General features: G+C 40.0%; 2 protein-coding genes across 2 annotated transcripts in view; both read left to right on the top strand.

Moving 5' to 3' along the window:
* The first annotated feature begins 876 nt into the window (after positions 1 to 876).
* On the top strand, positions 877 to 7,749 carry slc48a1b (solute carrier family 48 member 1b). Its single transcript, XM_039798515.1, has 3 exons — positions 877 to 1,099; positions 3,454 to 3,621; positions 6,523 to 7,749. The coding sequence occupies exons 1-3, from the start codon at positions 970 to 972 to the stop codon at positions 6,657 to 6,659; spliced, it is 435 nt and encodes a 144-aa protein (XP_039654449.1). The 5' UTR covers positions 877 to 969; the 3' UTR covers positions 6,660 to 7,749.
* Positions 7,750 to 17,987: 10,238 nt separating this feature from the next.
* LOC120557556 (twist-related protein 2-like) overlaps positions 17,988 to 20,470 on the top strand; it is a 6,207-nt gene continuing 3,724 nt past the window's right edge. Inside the window, exon 1 of the mRNA XM_039798011.1 lies at positions 17,988 to 19,169. Coding sequence (XP_039653945.1) covers positions 18,254 to 18,826 — 573 coding nt within the window. The 5' untranslated portion in view covers positions 17,988 to 18,253 and the 3' untranslated portion in view covers positions 18,827 to 19,169. The remainder of the gene's footprint in view (positions 19,170 to 20,470) is intronic.

Raw genomic sequence — 20,470 nt, 5'->3', positions numbered from 1 at the left:
TGTCGCCACATCCACATGATGCGAGCCTTCGGTGATTGCGCACCACCCTCACCCCTCCTCCACACAGTTATAGTAGTTGATCCCAGCAAATCAAGGAGGACACGGAGGATTTTAAAAAAAACATAATGGACTCTTCAGAAGAGGTAATTATCTTGTAATGTTTGTGTCCTCTTCATCTCAAAAGATGAATGCTGCTGTTGTCCTTTCTCAGTGGTGACATAAAACGCACCACTCGAGATTCTGCGCGCGAATATAGCTGGACTAGGCCTACACCATTTTGTGAACATAGCCATACTGAGAAATACAGAGAGAGTTTTGTGGAGCTGATAGGCTTGGTTAGCTTTTGTATCAACTCATTTTGCAATGGCTTGAATGTAATGCAGCGGACGTACAATAATATAGTTGCGCACTATAGCTTTAAGTCTGTGTCACTAATCTTAAATACTCAACCATTGACTGTAAATATTGTCTTAACCCAAATGTTCTGTTTGGGTTCCTGTTCCATGTTGGGAGTTGACATATATGTCTTTACATGTCCTCTGCTCCTGAAGGGGGCGCTGTGGTCACTCACTATGTGAGCTAGTTGCAGGACTGAGCAGGATCTCTTTAGTTCGAATCAGATGACGTAGACTGAAGCAATGCTTTTTTTGCAGCTGGACAGAAAAAAAGACAATTCTCATCAGAAACGCTTTGTCATGTTTCTACCCCACGCGCGCGCGTGTGTGTGAGACAACAATCATTAGTCAGCAGTACACACAGTCACATTTTGTCCTTTTAGGCCCGTTTGCAGAGCAACCGGATGCAGTTGTTTTGAAATGACCACTGCTCTCTCTCTCTCTCTCTCTCTCTCTCTCTCTCTCTCTCTCTCTCTCTCTCTCTCTCTCACACACACACACACAAACTCACTCCTGTTCTCGTCTGTCGTCTCGTCGAGTCTGTGTCCCTGCTTACAAGATTTGTTTTGTGAAAATGGCTGTTAATAAAACATATATTAGTATCGGCTATGCCTCGTTTGGTATACTCATGGGGTTTTCGGCTTTCCTGGTGTGGAACATCGCGTTCAAACAGCCGTGGACTGCAGCCATGGGAGGACTGGCAGGTAAACATTGTGTTTGTCTGCAACTAACTAATACATTATTTTTAACACATCCTTTTAGCGTGTGTTACATAGACAGTATGTAAGGTGTGTTATAGTAAACCACTGGTGTCCTGTCACGTGCACGTTGTTATTCCAGCCTTCGGCTGAAACAGTGAAACAGCAGTGACCTCTTCCTCGGGCTGAAGGTGTCACTTAACCTACGGATTGCAAAATGAGCCCCATAGTTGGGACAGAGATCACAGTACAAACGTGTTTTTGAAGGGTAGAGATGTCAACTGACAGTCAAGTCAAATTATTAATATTTTTTAATCAGGGCAGTATATTCTGCAGCAGGTGTTTTATTTGTTATGTTTCAGCTTGGCGTTTAGGGGTCCACTTTTGACCCAATTGATCAAAGGTCACTTTAGGAATAATAATAATAAAAAAACAACAACGGTTAAGCTAATTAAAACATCGGAGATGAGAAGTATTCTAAAGTGCCGAAATATAAAAACATGGGCCACACATTACATTTCACACATATTATTATTAGTGGGATACTGTGGCTGTTTTTGTATTGGTTCTAAAAAGTTATAGTTAATTTTTTTTTTGTCATCCCACATGTAAATCACCTCAACCTAATAATAGTTTTCACAAGTCTTTAAAGCATGTGCCCGTGTTTTTTTTCCACACCTTTCAGGCAGCTGTTGGTTGACATTCATTTCAAGTGTCTGCAAATTAATTTGAGTTTATGTTGTGCTTAAATGAATAGAAACCACTGTTTGCTTGGAAGGCACAACATTGCGTAAAACTGAAGGCAAATGTTACGAAAATATAGTATGAACCTTTTGAGTCTGGTCATTTCTAAGTGTGGTTTTAATTTTACACTACACATGACATTGAGCACACGTTTGCGATTTTATAAATGACAACATTTGATCCTGTTCTACCCAAAAACATTTTTTTTGATTTAAGTGTTGTTTCCATGGAGCTGAACTTTGAGCCACTGTTGAGGTTTGCCAGTCCATATCTATAACCTCTGAACTCATCGTGACAGGATGTACTGTGATTAATTTTAGTGGTAGTTAAACCATAATACATGTTCCCAAAGATCAAAGTGACTTGATTGGGCTCTTTTGTAATAATAAAAAAAAAATTTAATTAAAGAACAAGTGTATACTTTCACACAACTAGAATTAGTGACCCGCATACATGCACTTAACCACATTCCCATGCACAAATTGGCACCAGTATAAAATACTGGTATCTGAGATGTGGACACACTCCCTGAATCTGCATTTTCATTTTCCAAAATGAAACTGGCTGCAAGCTGTTCTATGCCTGCACAAATCTAATTTTAACAATATGGGACCTTTTTAAGAGAGCTCCAGAGGTGTCTTAAATTAAGAGTAAGATCCTAGATGGCTGCAGTACAGAAACAGATTTGACCCCCCGCCTTCTGAGACATGTTATATCCGTGGTCATGGTGAATGATAATCTGTATAATTCAGAAATAGGGTAGTGTAGCCTTCTATTTTCATTTTGAAATTTGATTATGAGGTGTTCAAACAAGAATAAAGCTGGAATTGATTTTCTTTTTCACTTTCCAAACATTTTCATTTTCTGCACTTGTCAGTGTGGCACTATATTTTCCTTATTATATGATTCCTTTCTTTTACCTTTTTTACCAGCAGCAGAATTTCTTTCCTGCTCCAGTTTGGGTTTCTTTTTGTTTTCATTTCAGCTGATTTTCCTTTTGATGATTGACATAATAATATTTCCCCCCAACAAAATTACACATGATGTATTAACATGTCTATCATCACAGTATTCTGAAATGTGTTCACTCTGCATTCAACAATGTGCACCCGACCTTCACTAGAAACACACACTGAAGATGCTGTCAGATTGGTACGGCTAGTTCCTTCTGTTACGGTTTCCGACTCGGTGAGGGTTGTGGTTGCTGGTTGGTGAAAAGTTGGGATAACTGTTATAGTGTGGCTGTGATTCACAACACCGGCTGTAAAAAAACAAAAACAAAACAAAAAAGGGAAACATGAAGACAGAAGTAGTGGGATTTATTAACTTAGCAATCGGCATAATGCAGTGTCATGATGTGTCTCAAAATGCATACTCACTCTTCATACCACTATAATGACCATACAAACTCAGGTCAATGAGTGTTACACACTGTGAGTGTGTTCTCTTTAAAAATGGTTTTGCATGTTGCAGCCCATTGTATACTTTACACGCATACCATCAGAATTTAGATTTAGATGGTGCCACTAGTGTGCTTAACATTTTAGAATATTAGAATATGTATTTTGTTCAATTTGTGATTATTAGGTAAAAACAGCATTGTGTTTGTCCCTCAGGTGTGCTGGCACTTTGGACCCTGATCACTCACGTCATGTACCTGCAGGACTACTGGAGGACCTGGCTGAAGGGCCTCAAGTTCTTCTTCTTCATCGGGGTTTTCTTTTCTCTGTTAGCAGTCGTGGCCTTCATCACTTTCCTATCTATTGCCATCAAAAACAAGGAGTGTAAGTTCTTCTACATCGCTTTCCTGTCTCACATAATTTGTGTACATGCTGGTCTTCACCAAATGCGTTTATGCACTGTGGTATGGTATAATCAGACCAGTTGTTGTGTGTCATCACACTGAACATGCATAACTAATTGCCCCAACAAACAACATGTAAGTGTAAATTTCAGTACGTAATTGAAATGTTTTGGTCTTTCACAAAAGAAAGATTAAACACAAAATGCCTTTTCAATTGACAGTTGTTAACTTCTGTATTTCAGCATTTAAGCTTGCAATAATGTAAATAATCACTATAAACAAAGATACTAAAAGATGCATCATGCAGGACAAATTAAAATGACATAACTAAAAGAAGCTGGATAACCTGTTGAGTCAGATGACTGAGTCCTGATGGAGTTTGGTGTCTCCACTCCGGATCCACAAGTTTGCTTCATGTGACGATTTCCTACAATTACCAGAATTCCCTTTGACTGCCCTGAGGGAAATTTGTGAGGCAAGTTTCTCCAGTTAAGAAAATGTCAGAAAGTCAATCCTCTACACAAAATGCAACTTGAAGATCATTTTTATTCCTCAAAGCTACTAAATCGAAAAATGGTATGCTATATTTGTTTCATACTTTTTTGTCGGTTTGGTCTGCATTATCAAACTGCTAAAAGGGAAGTAAGTAAAAGATAAAACCTTTTCTTTCACTTTTATTTCTATTCTCAAACTTAGGAATAAAAGCCATTTATCACACTGATTACAAGTCAACAATGCTCTTAAATTTAAAGGTCTCATATTGTGCACATTTTCAGGTTCATACTTGTTTTGGGTTTCTACTACAACATGTTTACATGCTTTAATGTTCAAAATATACATAATTTTTCTCATACTGTCTGTCTAAATATACCTGTATTTACCCTCGGTCTGAAACGCTCCGTTTTAGTGTCTGTCTCTTAAAGCCCCCCTCCCGAAAAAGCCTGGACTGCTCTGACTGGTCAGCGTTTCTGGGTCTTTCTCATCTGCACTCTGAGTCTCTGCACCGTCATTGCAGCCGGGGAATGGATGTAACGGCACTGTAGCGCCCCTTTCTATCTATATATAGTATAGTTGTGACATCACAACCGTATGGAAGAGTTTCTGAATACAGGCTGTGTGCAATCCATTGCTTAAAACCAGAGCAATATAATAAAAACAATAATTTAATTTATACTGTTTATTGATCCCCAGTGGGGAAATTAAAATTTACACTCTGTTTGTTAGAAGAGTGAGAACTGGGAAATGAGAGGCGTGCACTCTGACATACATACATAGTATATTTTTGAACTGTGGCAAACCTAATTGAGCATTTTGATACTTTCGCAGTATTTAAATAGCACCTCAACTTGCTTTATAATCATAAGACATGGAAATGTCATTTTAACAATATGGGACCTTTTAAGAGAGCTCCAGAGGTGTCTTAAATTAAGAGTAAGATCCTAGATGGCTGCAGTACAGAAACAGATTTGACCCCCGCCTTCTGAGACATGTTATATCCGTGGTCATGGTGAATGATAATCTGTATAATTCAGAAATAGGGTAGTGTAGCCTTCTATTTTCATTTTGAAATTTGATTATGAGGTGTTCAAACAAGAATAAAGCTGGAATTGATTTTCTTTTTCACTTTCCAAACATTTTCATTGTCTGCACTTGTCAGTGTGGCACTATATTTTCCTTATTATATGATTCCTTTCTTTTACCTTTCTTACCAGCAGCTGAATTTCTTTCCTGCTCCAGTTTGGGTTTCTTTTTGTTTTCATTTCAGCTGATTTCCTTTTTATTTTATCCCTAATTTCACATTAATTTATACTCTAGATCAGGGGTCTTCAACAATTTTTAAACCAAGGACACCTTAATTGAAAGAGAAATAGAGCAGGGACCACCTACTACATACTGTATGTTGTATATAATGAAGTTTCATAATAAACTGGGCCTACAATAACCTGAAGGGCAGCCTAAAGCCTTTATGCATAGCTTTTTTTGCATATAATACTAAACTATTAAAATTGTTTAATAATTGTTGGCACAATTTTATGAATAATGTTTTAATGTTAAACTTACTGTACATCGGGTGCCAGGATAGCTCAGTTTGTAGAGCGGGCGCCCATATATAGAGGATTATTCCTCGACGCAGCGGGCCCGGGTTCGACTCTGACCTGCAGGCCTTTGCTGCATGTTATTCCCCCCTCTCTCTCCCCTTTCATGTCTTCAGCTGTCCTGTCAAATAAAGGCCTAAAAATGCCCAAAAATAATCTTAAAAAAAAAACATACTGTACATCCCACTGAATTCTCGGGATTAACTGCATCTGTGGATGGCCTCAGTGACTACCTTACCTAAAGGCCAGTAAGCAGTGGGGATTTATATTTGCTAATAATATGTTGGACTCATGTTAAGACTTGAAAATAATTGGAAGGGGCCCTAGACTCCCTGTTGAAGACCCCTGCTTTAGATATTAAGTGTATTACACAAATAAATGCATTTGCAGAACAATATGCTGTCAATAATTATTTTAAGACTGACTTATATAGCAGACGTAGGGTAAATCCTTATCTTTGATTGACATTTCTCGCTCAGAGGATACACGAGATCACTTGCTCAAAGGTTACTTCGCAGTAAGTAGGATTAAGTCGCTTGATAACTGCGTCTAATTTCTCTTTTTCAGGGAAGAACTTTTTTTACTCCTAAATTGGGTCTTTAAAGCTTTCTTGAGTGTAATTTTAAAAGTTATTACAACATCAGTGGCCGACCTCACTTATGCGCTTGTGGCTGAATGGGAGCAAGTCCCTGCAGCCATGTTCCAACATCTTGTGAAAAGCCTAGGCAAAAGAGTGAAGGCTGTTCTAGCAGCAGGTTAATGGTCTGTGTGTCTCCCTCCCACAGCCCTGACTGACCCTCAAAGTTTCTACCTGTCCTGTGTGTGGAGCTTCATGAGCCTGAAATGGTCCTTCCTGCTCGTCTTGTCAGCTCACCGCTACCGCAAAGAGTTTGCCGATATCAGCATCCTCAGTGACTTCTAAGGGCACTTAAAAACATCCTGCAGTGACCACACAGACTTTGGCGTACACTCGCTGTGCTGGCTTCCCAGTCTGAGAGTCCAAAGGTGATGGAGGACATTTAAAGAGAAATCAGAGAAAAAGTTGAAATACTTTGTGTTGTGGATGAGCACCCTGATCCTGGTTACTCCTTTGCCTTCTTGGCCCATACCACCTCCTCGTTTTTTATGTGTGCAAGGTTTGTTGCTGACTTGGCCACTTTACAGACATATCAAGCCCTATTTTATATGATCCTGTAATAGATTTTCCATTTTCACTTCCTCATCACCCTCCTTAGTTATGCATCTTCACAATTGACTAAATAAATATAAAATATGGTAATGTTTTTCATGACTCAGTGAAGGGAATTGCTGTGCTACAACCAGTGACTGTTGTATTTTCATGCTGTAGCCACTAGTGGGTGCTGTCCTTCCAACAGTTAAACACTATGTACAGTATGTGTGCTTGACCCGACTTACATCTTCGTATTATATATATATTTTTTCTTGTTCAATGAATGATGAAGAGTTGCACATACAGCGGTCAGATGATGTGCAATGGTGAATACATGATGTACATCAAAGCATCGCTTTAACCGAGTGTGTCGGGGTCTTACAGGGGGCAGGTCACCTAAAAACCTGCAGCATCCACATGAATGCATTCACGTAATAAGCACCACATGTCCTGGTCTGATATATTTACGAACCATAAAGGGGCATTTTAATGTAAAGAATGATTTTTGTATTGTATTTTTTTATCAGTGTGACAAACAGAAGTAAGTGCAAGTGTGAAATTGGCGCTCAGTTATGGCTTTAATTTGTGACAGTAGGGACACCACTAATGTGCATGCATGTTGCTTTACATAGTATTGTCCTCATCTGAACCATTTATGACATTATATTGTAGCTTAATGAGATTAGTTTGCTGTATTTCCTTTATCTCTGCACATTACCATGTTAGAAATGAAGAATGGCATTGTGTATCCACATGTATCACGTGATTGAATGTATGAGTGTGTATTTGTATAAGAATGTGGTTCGAGAGTCAAGTTAATAAAAAATGTTTTTTGACATCCCCTGTGCATTTTGACATCCCCTGTGCATCGATGTGTCTCCACAACGAGATCTGGAAATAGACATGTCAGGCTGATAACCGTTCCTCCTCTTGTCCTCTTTTTTTTCTTTTTTCTTCTTCTCTTCTTTTTTAAAGAAGGAATGTGTTTTTCACAGTTTTTATTTCTCCAAAACATTTAATTCCTTTGTAGTTTGCAAAGGAATTAACAGCAGCAAAAATAAAATTTATTATTTTCTTTATAAGCCTTGTGACTTTCATGTAACATGAGAAAATGTCACAGGCAGATTGAAGGTGCTACACATCCTTCTTCATACTAAGCCTGGGTCAGGAGGGTCAGTGTTGGGCATTAGGGTGGGATTTACGCCATGAGAGGAATGAACCACTTTTCCCACCCACCCAAGCCACATTTATGAAGAAAAAAAAAACAGCATTGCAATCATAACAGTAAATGCAAGACAATAAGCTGCACTTTGAAGTCGGGCAATTATTCCATCCATCCACATTTTTATTTTACCCCTCAAAGGGAAGGTTTGGGTGGGGGGGTGCCGAGAATTTTAAGTATATGATTTTGTTAAAGCATGCCGCCTGATAGAAGAACTTTGAAGTTGATGTGAAAAATATGTGACTGAAATGTGCTATGCAATGCTATCAGTGTTTGATGCGTCGTAACTTATTTAGTAATCATTTACTGGACTATATCTGGTGGAGAAATGTTTCTCTTGAGTCCTGCAGCTGGTAAGGAAAAACTAAGTGTAAAGGAAAGTGAATGTGGCTTGGTGTTTCATTATTTACAAGAAGTATCAGTAACTTTGATCCGTAAGAAGCCACTATCATTATTTCACTCACTTTGTTGCTTTCCTGCATCCTTCCACTGTGTTTTAAGGACATTTTTGGTGGTACTTATATGTTAATTGCATTACACTGGTTTGTTTGTAAGCCCCCAGAGTCTCATTGCATCAAGGTAATTGCGTTGTTGTGGTTAAATCACCATGGCAACATTTTTTATCTGGCCGTTATAAACTTCGACATTAAGAAACTGAAAAACAATCCGGCTCACTTTCCACTGAGCAAGCTGGGGGCTTTGGAACCAAATGCGTCCTATTAAGTTTATACACCAGCCTGTAAAACGTGTGTGTGTGTGTGTGTGTGTGTGTGTGTGTGTGTGTGTGTGTGTGTGTGTGTGTGTGTGTGTGTGTGTGTGTGTGTGTGTGTGTGTGTGTGTGTGTGTGGGAGTGTGTGAGTGTGTATGTGCGTGTGTGTGTTTGTGTGGTATGTAAAGAGAGGGAAGGGTCTCGTTTTATTCAATTATGGGACTCCTTTCTACCCAAATCAAGGAAGGAAGTTGTCTCAAGTGTTGACTGGCAGTCTGGCAGAGTGCGGTGAGACTGGAAACAAAAGGTTTATACATTCAAATAACACAACCATCCTAAACATCCTGTATACTAAAGAGCAACAGCAGCTGATTCAAATTCTATAACAAACAACCTGAAACGATTCCCTTGTATTGCACACATGCACACCTTCACAGCAGATGATGGCCGAATTCAAGTATCTGAAAAGGACACAAACACACTGGTTCTTTATGAGCATCCACCCGTCTCCCCTCAGACCTGTTTATATATACTCGCTGACAAGTCTAAAGTAGTTGTTCATGTACATTTATTGAATTACTGTACTTAAGTACAATTATAAGGTACTTGTACTTTATTTGGGTATTTTTGTCATACATTCTACACAATAACATCTCAGAGGGAAATGGTTTACTTTTTGCTCGTCTACATTTATTTGACAGCTGACAGTTACTGTTTTCAGATTTATATTTGACATCCAAAACATGGATAAAACTACCCAACAGTGTAAAGTATTTAAAATTAGGTTTCTTGACTAACTGCAACATTAAAGTACTGCTTACATATTAATGCATACATAATCATGACATACATTATATTACAACACTGACAGGGGCCATTCTGCATGATGAGTACCTTTACTTTTGATACCTTCGTTAGGCTACATGTTATTGATAATACTTCTATACAGTACTTTTGCTTAAGTAAAATTGTGAATGCTGGAACTTTATTTGTAATGGATCATTTGTATCTGACCCTTTTACAGTGGTCAGTAATGTATTAATGGCAGTGATGAAAGAAGTATTTGCGATCTTTATATCATACTATTAAAATCTTCATTCAAAAGTTAAAGTCATGCACTCAAAACATTACTTCAGTTTAAGTACAAGTGTATTAGAAACTAAATGTATTAAAAGTAGGCTATGACAGTGAAAAGCACTTCTTAGGTGGCAAAACATATATTGTAATGCTGGAATATTATTACTTATGTATAAGCAGCATTTTCATGTTGGCGTTTTAACTACTTGATATACTATTGGAAAGTTGAATCTATAACAACACATCATATGTTATAGGTTGATCATATGTTCTGTATGGTGATTGTTAAAGTAACTGTATTTGTCTGATAAACGTAAAGGAGTAAGTAGTGGGATAGAGTTACAAAGTAGCATAAAATGCAAATAAAGTACAAATAGCCTACCTCAAAATTGTACTTGAGTAATGGTACTTAGTTACTTTCCACCAAAAGGTGAACAGGGATTCACAGCTGACTCATGTCTGTGATGCGTGCTGGCTAACAGTTTGATTGTGAAATCTGACCATTGGTATAAATGATACCAAAAAATGAAGCATTTGATCTAAAAAAAGAAGCATCAGGAGGAAAAACGCTAAATGAAAAGCAAACATCTTGAATTGGTCGAGAACCAGATGGCCTCTCTGACATTAAGAAGCCGCTTTGGCATTTTAAGAAGGCTGTCCCAGAATGATTTCCGAGGAACTTCCGCAAAGCGAGGTACAAAAGCCCACAGATATTTAAGCAATATCCATAGCAATTTACTGTTTTATTTACAAACTGAAACACATGTTTCCAGACCTTTGCAGCCCCCCCCGCCTCTCCTTATTACCACTCTGATTTACTGCTGCCGGATTTCTCCCACACTATCTGCTTTTTCTTTTCCTTTCTTTGTCTCTGTATTATCTTTATCAGCTTCTCTCATCACTCATCAGTCATTCAAACTCTCCCTGCAGACCTGGATGTTAACAGCACATGCCCTACCTTAGTTTTTATCCCTCCTCTGAATCTGAGTTTTCTGTGTGCGATGCTGTCTGTGCCTCTGGGACCACTGCGAGCTTGCATCTGAAACATTTTAGAGAGACACATATTTGCTGTTTTAGAGCACAAAGGGATATGCCATGGCAGAGGCTGTTTGAAGTGGCTTCACAGGGGGAACCAGAACCAGAGCGAGGGATTTGAGAACCCATAAAAAAAACGTTAGCACAATGTAACGTCGGTGAATTCATCTAATCTAATGGAAGTGGGGATTGATTCAATGTGAAGGCGCTACCCCTTTGAAGCTGGCCCTGTTGATGTTTCTAATGCAATAGCTCTGTTGTAGAAACGCAGCATTCCTCTCTACCTTGCAGGCAGTGCTTCACTGTGAGTTTGACAGGAGTGGATGCGTGATAGTGCCTAATCCCAGAGATCCTTGGTTGACACTGCTTCCAGTAACACTTATTTGAAATGTGAGATTGGAGACAGCAGCGTTTGACTCCCTGACAGGCTCCTTATCTGAAGACATGATGTTCAAATTGATTTGTGGGGTGGGTTTTTTGGTTTTTTGAACAAGAAGCCAAGCTTGTAGAGAGTCTAAAAGGTGTTTAATTGTCCTTACGATATGAAGATATTCTGATTTACTGCAGTGGTAACTGAGAAGAGAGCTCATTGTACCTAACCCATCAAAATAAGAGAAGACTTGATCCACATTTGTCTGATTTTGATTTATTTTTTTATTTATCTTTTTATTGCATTGGTGTGAATATACAGGTTTTTACAGCCTATATTGTGATCACATAGGCTACCTTTATTTTGATTGTGCGTTCAGGTGCACAAGTTTTGTAAAAAGTCCTCCTGTAAGCAGTAGTCTTGTGGCTTGATATGCTCATTTCTGAAGTTCAGGCTGAAACAGGATTTTACCAACCCGAGCAGCCACATGGTCAGCTCTGATCTGCTGACTCACCGAGAGTCTTATTAGTGTTTGCAAAGAAAGTGAACCTAAAACATTGAATTTGAATAGCTGACTCAGAGCGAAAAAATTACTTTTCATGTGACGATTTGCTATATATAGCCTAGTGCTTGATCACGTCAGCGTCTTTCTGCCTGGCTGATTAGTCAGCATTATTAACTGAAAAGCAGTGTTTTTCCAGTTTGTCATGTATGGTAATGAGTTTGATAGAAATGCAAAGATCGATTCCTTTTCATCCACATAGAAATTACTGTCCAGCTGTTCTTGTGTTTTTGTGTTGCCCTACCACATTATCACATGCACATGGAGATCATATGACCTGCTGTGTGCACATAAGGACATGATGTGATGTAACATTCAAGCAAACCTTCCCACTCACACACATGTACACACACATCTAGCCTCAAATCCTAAAACATTTCATGTGATATCTACCACTTGTTTGTTAGCCAAGTGTGTGGAAACACTTGGACAAATTTCTATAAAAAACTTGGCTATGGGGCGACCTCTAGCTCACCCAGTAAGAGCGTTCGTCTCATGTTGGCTGAGTCCTGCAGCGGCACAGGGTTCAAATCTGACCTACTGCCCTTTGCTGTGTGTCATCCCCCATCTCTGTCCCCCCTTTTCATATCTATCCACTTTCAAATAAAGGGAAAAGCCCCAAAAAATAATCTTTAAAAATAAGGCACCCTTTGTAAAGGCATTATATGTTCTACTAACTAATGGCTTTATTAACCTTTAATAAGTAATTTGCCTTATATCAGAGTTGTAGCCGAGTCACCAATTGTCGAGTCAGAGTCCACTCTTGAGTCCCCAGTGTTCAAATCTTAGTCCAAGTCCTAGTCATCAAAGAAGAGTCCGAGTTGAGTCCTGTGTCCAGAGTCAGAGTCTAGGACTTGCATTCTCCATCACTGCCTTATATGAATGTTAAAGTCATTAATAATAACAACTTTTGGGTTGCCAGGTTGTGACTGATTGACACACAGTGGATGTCTGCTCCTAACTATCCCACACTGCGTCTTCCCTGGATGTCCCAGAATAAGGCACACGCGACTTTATCCAGCCTAACCTGCTGCTCAGCGTACACCAGCCCAGCATGCTGTAACCCCAGCTCAGCTGTGAGCTCCACTGGGACTGTTTGTAATGTGCCATGGATGAACCCCAGCACTTAAACACTGTAATCAGAGCCAGAGCAGGATATTGGCTAAATTACACATGAAAGCAGGGACATTTGAAGGAAGCTTGAGTACTAAATATTATGATAAATTACGGCCTAATACGAGAAGATAAGTCACATCTAAACAAGAATAATACAGGCTTGCACGCAGCGCGGGAGGGAAGTGTTTTTAATGCATGATTGCACTTTTATATTTGAAAAACACATGTTAAAGGTACCTATAAATATTTGACAAAACACATCAAGGTCCATTTAGTTGATCTTCTGTAGCTTTGAATCGTACATGATCTTCATCAGCAGATGTAGGTTGCCAGTTGTTATGGAACTGTATATTCCATTTCTGAGCACTTTAAAGTCCCTGAAAACGTATTATTATACAACTTATATACATTTCTCTATAACATTAATTATTCATGAGTGAATAAGCAACAATCAAATAAAAAATGTGAACAAAAAAAACTAAATCAATATTATTTATAAAGATTTTAACACAAATAAAACCTAGCAGATCTGCTTCATCAGGACTGTGTTGGTGTAGTGTGGTTTGATTGACAGTGGCCTGGCAGCATGAGCAAACAGACCCACAACTGTCCCATTTTGATTCAAATACTGTGAATGGTGCACAGATGTAGGCCTATTTCATCTTTTTTCCATATGAGCCAAGAGGACCAAAGACAAAAACCAGGCAGACAGAAATCTCTCATGTGAAATAATCAAAACTGCTCCAACTTTGTCAACAAATGTAATTTCATTCATAGTGAGGAGCTAATTCAGAAAAAAAAATGTTTTCAGGATCTATGTTGGTTTATTATTTATATAAATTAGAATATCTAATAAAATATATTCTCTTCTTGCAATAGAATCTCTTTATGAATTGGATTTGTCACAAAACAGCTAGTCTGACACTGTCCTAAAGTAACAAATCCACCTACCTATATAGTCTTGCTTTGCCAGACCATCCACACGCTGCGGAGCGGAGGAGGGTCTGGCTAGTCCACACAGCATTGCGGGATGGGAGAGAAACATGCTCTGGTTTATTGGCTTTTCTTTAAACCAATCACAATCGTCTTGGGCGGTGCTAAGTGCCAGACATAGCCGCTGCAAAAATAGTTGTGCAAGAGAAAACTCAGATTGGACAGATAGTCTAGCTAGCTGTCTCAATTTACCCTGCAGAGATCTGAGGAGCAGTTAACCATAGTCCTCATAAATCCACCGGAGTTTAAAATTCCAACAAAAAATAAAGCGGAAGGAAACGGAAATCGGCAAAAAGACATGCATCTGGTGAAATTTCCCGCGGTACCGAAGCAATCCCAGAAGTGGAACGTCGAAGGATATAGACTACTACTTATACGAGGATTGAACAAGATAAAAAATTGTCAATTAGCTACTGAGTTTAATAGGTCCTTGTAGGCTGGTTTTGTACCTTAGGACAGAGCCAAGCCAGCAGTTTCCATCTGTTTCTAGTCTTTATGCTAAGCTAGGTTAAGCTAAGCAGCTACCGACTCCAGCTTCATATTTAACGAACAGACATGAGAGTGATGTCAATCTTATCATCTAACTCTTGGCAAAAAAAGTAAATAAGTGTGTTTCCCAATTAGCTGAACTATTCCTTAATTCATCTGGTCATCATCTAGAAAAGGCAGGTAAAGATTCTGTGTTCAGTGGTGGTCAAACTTGGACCATTGAACCTTTTTCCCACCGTTACACATTTTGCATTAGATTTGCTTATCATCCACACCTCTCGTCCTCATTATCATTTTGCAAGCCCCCCCCCCCTCACTCCATCCAGTCCCATCACCACCATCCCCCACATACCATGCACCTTCAGCCCTTCAGTCCCCCCACCCCGCTCCTCCTGAACCCCTCTAAGTGGATACCCCACAGGAAGGGCTTCTCCAGGGGGGAAATGGGTCCCAGATGTCTGCCTTTGTGCCACTATGGGCTCCTCGGGAGGGATGGAGCCGTGGACGGGTGGGTAAGGGGTGGAGGAGCAGTCGAGGGAGGGTGTAGTGTGCTGTGAGCAAACATCAATAACGCCATCCAGGAGGGTGAAGAAAAATCCCGAGGTGAAGGTGAGGAGGAATTTAATGATTAGTTCCTTTTGTCAAGCCAGCGTGGATTTCCAAACACATCATTTATGATTGGTCACACTACTGCGCTCCTACCAGCTGAGCACGTCATTGCAGTGCTTCGACCTTTTGGTGGATGACGGTAATTGAATTGACTGCATTACGAACGTAAAGAAACAGTTCTCCTTCTTTTCTTTTTTTTCCTGGAGAACTTCAAAAGTTTCAACATGGCCGCTCCTCAGTGCAGTATTTCAGTCAGGACCAAACCATGTGTTGTAGAGACAGAAACAGACAATACATTGGTCTTCTTTGATATCCAAGCACCACTGTGTGTGTGTGTGTGTGTGTGTGTGTGTGTGTGTGTGTGTGTGTGTGTGTGTGTGTGTGTGTGTGTGTGTGTGTGTGTGTGTGTGTGTGTGTGTGTGTGTAAGCCCATATATATTGATATATATTGATATGTGTATGATCTATTTTCAGCTCCAAAAAGGGTTAATTATGACCCCCGTGGAAATAAAACAAAGACGAGAGCAGGGCCTGAGTGTTTAGTGAAACATTATGTCAAGACTCTGACAAGGAAATGAAATGTGCAACATCAATCAGCCTATGAGGACAGAGATCAAACGAGCCTCCACACTCCTGCATCTGGTTCTGTTTGGACAGCCTCACTTTTTTCCCCCTTCTCCCTCTCCTTTCTTCTCCTTTTCTTTTCCCCTTTTCTTATTCTTCTCCCATTCTCCCTCTCTTTTCTCTCCCCTTCTGTTCTTCTATATGCCATGACATTCCTGTAGGCCTACTCGCTTCGTTAGCTCATTTTTTCCATGATGGTGGCACGGAGCCACGCTTTCGCTAAAAGGTAAGCGGCAGCTCCCGAGATTAGCCCCAGCAACAATGACTTTCCTGTCCCTCCACTGTCTCAAACCAGAGCTCCCAATAAGACCCAATTCTACCAGTTAATCCTGAAGTTGACTTAACCTGTTATGTAAATACAACTTCATATAATTCACTGTCTCTGTCCATGGCCTTGCTTTGATGGCCAGATGAGTTTTTTTCTTCCAAGTTGATTGAACCCAACTGGGATCGAGCTACTTTCCGTTCAACGTCCCTCTCTGAATGAAATGTAAACCAGTGCAATCACGAGGCTCATCAAAAATCTTCTGAACTGCTCTCAGCACACACGGTCCTTCAAATGCAGCGGCAATCACACCCAAATGGTCGGCTAAAGCTGTCAAGCAGCGTGTCAAGACTGAAATGAGGTTTATTTACTGAGAATTAATACTCATGAAACTTTTGTTAGTAATACAAGTTACTGAATGTCTTGTCTCTGCGTCTTCATATAACATCTTTGGACAGTGACTGAATTTCAACCAGTTTTAGAAACATCAAAGATGCAACAACTCTTGTAAAAAAATGTTTGGAGGTGTTGAAATATAAAGGCTACCATTAAGTATGTTGTCATCAAAAAGTACCAGAGTCCCGAAGCTTAAAGCAGCGGAAAACTCCCCGCAACATTTATCTGCAGTGATCCACACATGAGTCACTCAAGTCGTGACGCATGAAGGTATAAACGGACACAATGTTGGGAAACTGATTTGGATTTCAAAAGCAGATTTGCGCAAGACGTAACAATTTGTTCAAATTGTAGGTTGTTCTACACGCATTGAACAAACATGAACCTGAGCTATATGTCTCGTCATTTTCTCAAGAAGATCTGTCTGCTGTGTCATGACTGCTGACGTGTAGAAAATGTCTCTAAGTGGCTGCAGACCCAGATGGGTTCGCGGTATGGAGGTGGACCATGTGTCGGCTCTGCCCAGAGGCCATGGATGGCACAATTAGGTGCTCTCTCACCTCTGCAGACTGAGGTCACTGGGCCACTGAGGTTAGGGGTTATTTAGGGTCCTGTCTGAGCTGCCTTCCCAACCCAACATATAGATGACTAGGAGCAGCTGACGTCACTATTCTAAACCAAGCACTGGTTAGGTGTTAGATAACAGATGTCTTTAGAGGTTTTCAGTAGTTGAGTATACATTAGTGTTTACAGGCACAATGATATGTCAGGAAGCTCATCTTATGAAATTCTTTGTAGGATGTGTGCTTGCACAACTTCACATTTTGTCTCAGATCTACTGTAGCTGCTGCGGTCAAACAGATTTATGAAAAATCCTTTTGTTGGTTTGTATGACTTTACGGTCTGTCATGGCCAAATTTGTAATTTGTGCCATTTATAAACATAAATTCCACATCATAAAGTGCATTGTTTGATCTATAAATCCTCCTTCAGTCTGTTAATCTGCAGCATTTTCATTGACTTGGTCAACGTTGTGACCTGTGGTTTGACAGATTTGTTTTTATAGTGTCTGGTTATCAGCATGATAAAAACCATGGCAGACAAATGTTGGTGTGAACTCACACTTGTTCCCATGTTAAAGGAAAAAGTGAAAAAACTTTTAGCGCTACATCAATGCACATGATTGATGGCTTTAATGTTGTAGAAAAATAGCTGTTGAGAATGTGTGTTCATAGAAATACTATATATTAAATATTCAATATTAAAGTTTACATCAATGACTGTCAGAAATATAAGGCTTAGATTAATTTATGTCCTAATAATGAGTTGATGAATGAGAATGCAGACATGAGGGTGCATACGGACTGACGCTCCAGCCCCAAATCTGGAACCCATAAAGCTTCAGACATCCCTGCAACATTAGACACAGCACTTCTTATTGGCTGAGAGGGCCACTTACCCCCTTCCTCTATCGCCCGCCCAGCTAACGCACACTTCCTGCTTCTCTGCCTGGCTCAGGCCGGACCACGCCCTCTGGAAGTCCGCTTAGCCAAAGAGAACTGCCCGCAGGCCCCGGGTTAGAGTTTGGGTATAAAAGAGGCGGAGGTGGACCTGCCTGTCAGATGGTTTGTTGTTGTTCTGTCTGCCAGGTTGAGAGGGGGAATGTGAAAGTGAGAAATTTAACAAGTCAACCAGGAAACAGGGCAGCCAGAGCCACGTCCAATCCGATGGAGCTTCAGAAGCCGTAACTTTCTTTGACGAGAGAGAAAACGTTTGTTAAGCAAGCTTGTCAAGTTCAGGTTTGTTGTCGCTTGAAAAAGAGCATCACAGCGTCTTTTCTTTGCAGTGGAGGCTGAAAGGTTGTTGGTGGACGGTACAATGAGAGAAGAGGTGTCCTGCACCAACTCCCCCGAAGGAGGTCTAGGGGCCAGCGAAGAGGAACTGGAAAGAGGATCGAAGAAGACCCTCCAAACAGGAAATCGAAAACGTTCCCCTTACCCTAAGAAGGACAGCCTCTGTCAGTCAGAGGAGAGCAGCACCGGCAGCCCCAACAGCCTGCTGCCGTCTGTTCCGAAGAAAGTGAAGAAAAGCCCTTCGACGGTTGTGTCGTTGGCCCCCACGTCGCTGGGCCCCAGGCTGGATCAACCCTTCGAGGACCTCCACTCTCAGCGCGTCATCGCCAATGTGCGGGAGCGTCAACGCACTCAGTCCCTGAATGATGCCTTCGCCTCTCTACGCAAAATCATCCCCACGCTACCTTCTGACAAGCTGAGCAAGATCCAGATCCTGAAGCTGGCCTCACGCTACATCGACTTCCTCTACCAGGTGCTGCAGAGCGACGAGATGGACGCCAAGCTGGCCAGCTGCAACTACCTGGCCCATGAAAGACTGAGCTACGCCTTCTCCGTCTGGAGGATGGAGGGGGCCTGGGCCATGTCCGCCAGCCACTAGGATCCCATCGAACTTCTCTCCTAAACCCTCTCGTTTCCACATCTCCACCCCACTGCCTGTGTCTGTGTTTGCCCCCATTTTCTGACCTCTGATTTCTTCCCCTTTTGGTCTGATCTTAACCTTTTCATCTAAAACCTTTCCATACATTCCTGCTCTATCTATGTGCTCTATAATGGTTCACTCCATCTCTACACCATTATTAACATTCAGAGTTGGATCTTTGCAACTAAAACCTCTCACAGTTCACCCCTGTTTCCCTCCATTGTTTCCACCTCCACTGCTCTCCCTTGTCTTTCCTACAGTTTAGTCCAGTGCAACAAGACGCTCCACTGCAGCCCCTCAGGTATGGACAACACACAAACACACACACACACACACACATACACACACACACACACACACACACACACACACACACACACACACACACACACACACACACACACACACACACACACACACACACACACAGCATGAACACATACAGAAATCATACAAATGCGAACACGCACATGTGTACACTCACTTCTGTATTCACCATGTCATCAGCACATGTGTCTTTCCTTCTATGTTCCAAATAGTCTCAAGAGTGTTTCAGTACATTATTTATAGCCTTTCAGCTCAACAAATAAATACCGCAAATGCACTTTGCAAACAAAATCCCCAGGCAGGAATTAAAAAAAAATAATCTGTGCTATCCAGTTCAAACAGAAGCAAAGATACAACAAAACATTTTATGTTATGAATCATTTTGAGACATGCAGCATACATTATTATGAAAAGGCTCAATCACAGATGTATTCAGACGAAAGAACTTCAAGCAAAGTTGTTCTATAAAGCACATTTATGACTGCGCATAAACTATTGAAATTTCAATAGAAAGATAAACTGTTTAGATTACTAAATTACAACGCATCAACATTACATACAGTACTTTACAGCTATGAAGTTAGTTTAGCCTTGCATTCAGGTGTAAAAATATACAATGAACATTTTTATGTTTTTTTATGCAAATATACTAAGCTGTTCTCCAAGTTATATAATAAGTTATATTTTAATACAAATTATGTACCAAATTCTGATATTTGAATATTTATTAGTTCAAACTAGTACTGAATCTACTATCTTCAGTCACAAAAGTAAAACTGTTCTAGGACATTTTACTGATTTTGTAAAAGGTTGCTGTTAGTTATTGGCTTTCTACACAAAACTGATTTAGTTAATAAATGTTATGTAGCTCAGATAACTTAAAGTAAGTCATCAAATAAAGTGTTGGTTCTGTGTCAGTTTGTGCAATTTATTTTGCTATTCAGGATGCAACTCTTGAAAACAAGATGTCAATGTCAAGAGTCATTTAAAAAATAATAGATAAAAGTAAAAATGTATTTAATTTGCACGTAATATATGGCTTGTATAAAATATTTCATGTAAGATTACAATACAAAATGCTTCACATTAAATTATAACAATGTAAAAAAATGTCAACAAATGATATATAATGTAAATATTCATTTTAAAATAGTATTAAATGTTCGTAAAAAAAGAAAAGAAAAAAAGAAATGTCTGTAAATCCTGTCCAAACACATCTAATATATGAACAAACCTCTCATAGAAAGCATTTTTAAGCACTTTGGTTGTTTCACG

The sequence above is a fragment of the Perca fluviatilis genome, chromosome 4 (assembly GCF_010015445.1).
Source record: "Perca fluviatilis chromosome 4, GENO_Pfluv_1.0, whole genome shotgun sequence".
In the NCBI taxonomy this organism is placed as follows: Eukaryota; Metazoa; Chordata; class Actinopteri; order Perciformes; family Percidae; genus Perca; species Perca fluviatilis.
The sequence above is the reverse complement of the archived record's forward strand: the minus strand, read 5'-3'. Positions and strand labels throughout refer to the sequence as shown.

Bases quoted from the DNA above. Each gene is read 5' to 3' on its own strand.
- slc48a1b (XM_039798515.1), top strand. From the start codon at position 970: ATGGCTGTTAATAAAACATATATTAGTATCGGCTATGCCTCGTTTGGT. The intron at 1,100-3,453 runs GTAAACATTGTG...TTTGTCCCTCAG, and splicing joins AGCCATGGGAGGACTGGCAG to GTGTGCTGGCACTTTGGACC. The intron at 3,622-6,522 runs GTAAGTTCTTCT...TCCCTCCCACAG, and splicing joins TGCCATCAAAAACAAGGAGT to CCCTGACTGACCCTCAAAGT.